This window comes from Labeo rohita, unplaced genomic scaffold (assembly GCF_022985175.1).
Source record: "Labeo rohita strain BAU-BD-2019 unplaced genomic scaffold, IGBB_LRoh.1.0 scaffold_172, whole genome shotgun sequence".
Taxonomy (NCBI): Eukaryota; Metazoa; Chordata; class Actinopteri; order Cypriniformes; family Cyprinidae; genus Labeo; species Labeo rohita.
This window is the reverse complement of record NW_026127912.1, coordinates 74,627-80,525: the sequence shown is the minus strand read 5'-3', so window position 1 is coordinate 80,525 and position 5,899 is coordinate 74,627. Positions and strand designations below refer to the sequence as shown.

The 5,899-nt window shown below is 45.1% G+C and overlaps 2 protein-coding genes across 2 annotated transcripts in view; one reads left to right on the top strand and one right to left on the bottom strand.

Moving 5' to 3' along the window:
• Positions 1 to 5,899, top strand: part of LOC127158822 (histone H4) — a 98,605-nt gene that overhangs the window by 34,094 nt on the left and 58,612 nt on the right. The window lies entirely within an intron of this gene.
• The window catches only part of LOC127158820 (Fc receptor-like protein 5), a 47,045-nt gene that overhangs the window by 14,072 nt on the left and 27,074 nt on the right, over positions 1 to 5,899 (bottom strand). Inside the window, 1 exon segment of the mRNA XM_051101813.1 lies at positions 5,030 to 5,308. Coding sequence (XP_050957770.1) covers positions 5,030 to 5,308 — 279 coding nt within the window.

The window sequence follows — 5,899 nt, the reverse complement described above, 5'->3', positions numbered from 1 at the left end:
CATGAGACAGATTGAACGATTTGTCGTTGCATGAAGTGTTTTGTTTTACATACTAAAAAATCAGCAGGCAGAACATAATGCTCCAAAAATAGTAAAAATACAGCACAATGTATTGTATAAAGTTGAACAAATTTTTACAGGTGTTTATTACTGTACTTTGTATTTTACACTGGATTGCATTGTGTGTCTAGGGTTAACAGAAATGCTGTAAAATTACTGGATAAGTTTTTTTTTTTTTTTTTTTTTTTTTTTTTTTAACTGAACAAAATCACAGTCTCTTGAGACATCCTCCTGACTACCATAAAACTGTTTTGTAAATTTAATTTTCATTTAATTTTCTTATTTTTTATTTTCATTTCATTACATAAGAAAAAAAAAATGGAAAAACAACATTAAAAAAAAAAAAAATAAAATAAATAATATATATATATATATATATAGATAGATAGATATATATATATATATATATATATATATATATATATATATATATATAGATGTAAAATAAAGAGTTGAGATGCAAAACCAGCTAAAAGCCATCTCGGTCAAAAATGAGATAATGATACTGAGTGAATGGTCTTGACACATATTATACATCCATCAAATACTTTTTCTTCAAACTCGCTAAAATACCAACCATAGCCCAATCAGAAGTACCAAAGTACTTACATAGAAACCTATACATCTGAGCCTGATAAAAATGCATTTTTTAAAGAAAGACATCAGATGGATTTAGCTGGTTTTGCATCTGAACTTTTCATATATGTATTTATATGTTATGCTATGTCCATATTTTACCCAGCACTAGGTTGTTTTTAACCCAGCAGTTTTTAGGATGTACTAATGAGAATAATAATTGGCAAGATTTTCATACTATCGTTTCACAGGAATATTGATATATCATTTATTTCTCTATTGTTGTGTCTCTCAAAACATGCTGTATGTCCTTGTAGTTCTCTGATACATGGACATACAGTACTGTGCAAAAGTCTTAGGCCAGTAGTATTTTCACCAGCTAAAAAATGGTTTAAAGTAAGTTAGTTCTGTATTTTGCTGTAGTGTGTCAGTAGGAAACATCAGTTTACATTTCCAAATATTCTGTTTGCCATTAATTGTAATAATCTAGAGAGATTTTTGTTTGCACAGGCAGTCTGACAACAGCCAGTGCTCCACACAGAGATCTGATTTCACCATCATCCAGTCTGTCTATGGAATGACATGAAGAAACAGAAAAACCGAGACAGACTAAATCCAGAAGAACTGTTTCAACATCTCCAAGATGTTTCAAGTTGTCACGCTTCAGGCAGGAACAGACGAACAATGACGTAGTGAAACGAACAGTCTTTAATAATCCACAAGGAATACAGGAAACACAGGGAGGTAACGTTAACGTCCGACAAAGCATGATTGTGAACACACATTATATAGACAGGGTGATTAGATGGGAGATAGACAGGGGGACAGGGGGAATAGATGGGAGAAACCAACTCAAAGTCCAGGGGTGTGACACAAGTAACCTACCTGCAAAGCTACCTGAAAAAATCTGCACAAGTGCACCTAGGGCAAAAGCTGCTTTAAACGCAAAGGATGCTCACATCAAATGCTGATTTATTTTCGTTAATATGAGTTCATTGATAAAGAAAAAATGACATTATTTTTGACATCCTATTTTTTGCCTAACTGCCTAAAAATTTTAACAGTATAGCCTCATTTTATGTGCCGTTTTGTCACGCACGGACTGCCACACCACACCCCGGACTACACTCCCCATCAGCCATTGCACTTCCCCCATCCAATCAGAGACTGTTTACCCCGGTCTTCCTGTCACGAGTATTGTATTGTATTGTATTTTCCATTGCAGTCGTACTAAGCGTATCTCCTAGTTTCCCCCGTGTCTATTTCTAAGCCAAGTCAGGCTGGAGCTGCGTTTCCTGCACCAAGTCAAGTCAGCGCTGCTCTTCCTAAGGCAAGTGAAGTTAAAACTGTGTTTCCGATGTCAAGTCAAATTACAGTTGTCGCTTCTGTCTCAAGTCAAATTACAGCCATCAATCCTGAGCCAGAGCCACTGCACAAGATGGCTGCCACGCCAGAGCCACTGCACAAGATGGCTGCCACGCCAGAGCCACTGCACAAAATGGGCGCTACGTCAAAGCCTGCTAACACCTCGTCAGCCAAGCCACAGCCTGTTCACGTCATGTCTTTTGCACCTGAGTCTGCACCCATCATGGCCGCACTTCCTGAAGCGGTTTCTGAGTCAAGTCACATAACAGCGGCTGTTCCTGAGTCAAGCAAAGTTGCAGCCGTGGTTCTTGAGTCCGGTCACGTCTCTCCTGACATCCCAAGACCGCGGCTTATGATGGCCCACGTGCTGGACTCACCCCTAAGGGCGGTATGGGCAGCTAAAGTGGCGCTCCTTCACGTCGCGGCTGCTACCCCAGGGTCAGTTCAAGCTTCCAAGTCCGGTCAAGCAACTGAGTCAAGTCAAACCACAGCTGCTGTTCTCCCGAGTCAAGCCCTGTCACAGCTGTGCCCCACGAGTCAAGCCATGTTGTTCCTGCCAGTTCTGAGTCAAGCCATGTTGTTCCTGAGTCAAGCCATGTTGTTCCTGAGTCAAGCCATGTTGTTCCTGAGTCAAGCCACGTTACAGCAGATCCCCACGAGCCAAGTGACGTCATCACTGCTGCTCTTCCCTTAGTGGCAGTGGCCATGTGGTGTGTGTGGGCTGCACACTGTGCTCCTGAGGACACGCCTGTTCACAGGTCAGCACCAGAGCTCTCGTCTGATCACAAGCCTGCACCAGAGCTCTCGTCTGATCACAAGCCTGCACCAGAGCTCTCGTCTGATCACAAGCCTGCACCAGAGCTCTCGTCTGATCACAAGCCTGCACCAGAGCTCTCGTCTGATCACAAGCCTGCACCAGAGGCCTTCCCCGTCGGAGAAGCTGTGCCAATGCCTCCAGAGGTGTCGGCGCCTGCCGTAGAACCTCTTATGGAGGGGGCGTTAACCTCTAAACACTCTGCTTCTCCCTTTTTCCTGTCTGCATCCTCTGTCACTGTTCTCCCCAGGTCCCAGTCGATGACGCAGCCTCCTGTTCCGCCCCGGAGGGCTGCTCCGCCTCCTGTTCCGCCCCGGAGGGCTGCTCCGCCTCCTGTTCCGCCCCGGAGGGCTGCTCCGCCTCCTGTTCCGTCCCGGAGGGCTGCTGCGCCTTCTCCCTCTATTCTGTCTGCCTCCTCTGTCCCTGCTCTCCCCAGGTCCCAGAGCGTGATGCAGATTCCTGTTCCGCCCCGCAGGGCTGCGGCGCCTCCTGCTCCGCCTCCTGTTCCGCCTGGGAGGGCTGTTGCGCCTCCGGCTCCGCCCTTGGGGGCTCTAGTGTCGCTGGCTCTGCCTCCGGCTCCGACCTGGAGGGCTGTAGCGCCGTCTGTTCGGCCTCCGGCACCGCCCTGGAGGGCTCTAGCGCCACCTGTTCTGCCTCCGGCTCCGCCCTGGAGGGCTCTAGCACTGCCTGTTCTGCCTCCGGCTCCGCCCTGGAGGGTTCTAGCGCCTCCTGTTCCGCCCTGGGGGTTCTAGCGCCGCCTGTTCTGCCTCCGGCTCCGCCCTGGAGGGTTCTAGCGCCGCCTGTTCCGCCTCCGGCTTCGCCCTGGAGGGCTCCACCGGCTCTGCCCTGGAGGGTTCTTGCACTGCCTGCTCCGCCTCCGGCTCCGCCCTGGAGGGCTCCTGCCCTGCCGGTCCTGCCTCAATCACCGGGTCCTCCGCAGGGACCTGGCCCTCCAGCCCTTGCCCTGTCTCACCCCCGCCCCACCGCTCCCCTGGACTATGGTTCGTTTGTAGCGTCTGGAAGCCGCTCTTTGGGGGGGGGCTATGTCATGATCTGGTCGGTGAGCTGCGGACCGCTCACCACCAGACGTCGCTCTTGCGTTTTGTCACACACGGACTGCCACACCACACCCCGGACTACACTCCCCATCAGCCATTGCACTTCCCCCCATCCAATCAGAGACTGTATAAATACCCCGGTCTTCCTGTCACTCCTCGCCGAGTATTGTATTGTATTGTATTTTCCATTGCAGTCGTACTAAGCGTATCTCCTAGTTTCCCCCCGTGTCTAGTTTTTCCGTTGTCTCGTTTTGAACCCTCGCTCGTCTGACCACTCTTCTGCCTAGCCCCTGTCGGATAACGTTCGCCGCTGGACTGACCCCCGCCTGTTTTAGTTCTACTCTTGTTCTTGCTGTCTGTGTTCCTGTCTGCTGTTGCCCGACCCTGCCTGCCTTTGACCATGTCTATGTCTCGTCGTTATAATAAAAGTTTGCGCATGGATCCGCACGTCTCTCGTTTCCCTCCCTACGTGACAGTAGGTGTAGGTCTGTTAAAGCATCTTGGAGATGTTGCCACAGTTCTTCTGGATTTAGTCTGTCTCCGTTTTTTCTGTTTCTTAAGACAGATTGGATTGAATGATGGAGAGATCATGTCTCTGTTTGCACAAGGAGTCTGACAACAGCCTGTGCTCCACACAAAAATCTCACTGGATCATTACAATTAATGGCAAAATGAATGTTTAGAAATGTAAACTGATATTTCCTAATGACACATTACAGCAAAAGACTGACTTTAACTGACTTTAAACCATTTTTTAGCTGATGAAAATACTAGTGGCCTAAGACTTTTGCACAGTACTGTATATGAATTCAATGCCCCATTTCATAACAGAAAGTCATATTTTGATATGAAACCCCATAACATGTTGATTTCTGACAAACCATTTGAACCATCAGATTTAAATGACAAAATAGCATCATTTCTATAAGCGTGTTTAAATTGATCACTAAATTAATGTCAGTCAGTTTAAAGACCAAGGTGAGAGAGAGTTAATGGGGAAACTTACAAAAATGTGCTATCTCTGAAAAGTGTTGAATGTGCTTCTTTACAGGACATCCAGAATTAAATCTGAGGCATGTGAGATCTCAGAATTCAACTACGATATAATGTTCTCTACAGAGGCCAAAACTTCATATCAGGAAGATATTTAACTCACCCGTCACAGAGAGAGAAACAGCAGAGCTTGATTGTGATGAGTTTGGTTTTCCATCTCTCTGTCCTTTACACGTGTACTGACCCGCATCAGACTTTTTAACTCCTCTGATAGTGAAAGTGTCTCTGTTTACAGTGTGATGCTCAGACACTTTAGTGCTGCCTTTATACCACTCATATCTCCAGTCACTGTGATCAGGCTTTATCTTACACTTCAGATTGACTGTCTCTCCAGTGAATACAGGACTGTCTGGTGTCACAGTCAGTGTAGATGTGGGTAAATCTGTAAAGAAAAAAAACAAAAAAAACATTAACTGTCTCAAACAGCACTTACCGTTATATTGTAATATTGTTTTATAAATGTGTTACAAAACCATGTTGTTTATACATTATTTTATTCATTATCTTTAACAAATTTTGTATAATTTGTTGTGCTTTGCTTTTGTCCTGTCATTAGTTTTCTGATCTGAGTGTTTTTGAGGAGGCTCTGGCTCCATCACGTCCTCAGACAAACACCTCTGACTCTCTATAGAAAGCAGAATGAAGCTCCTGGTGAAGGAGAGCTGAAGACCTCCAACTACAACCTCATATGAGGAGCAACTGAATCTCAATCAACTTCAACAGACTATCTGAAGACTTCATGAACTCATTTAGCATCATTATCTGTAAGTCACCTCATTCTCTCTGACTTCAGTACAAAACTCATCTGTATTGAATTCTCTCACTCAAGTCATTTTACTCATGAATATCACCTGTAACCACAGTGACTACAGTAAATATTAGTTAATAATGTGTAATGATTCACTCATGTCATGATTTGGTTTGATACTCGATACTGAATACTTTAAACAAAACAAAAATAGAGTTAAAATGT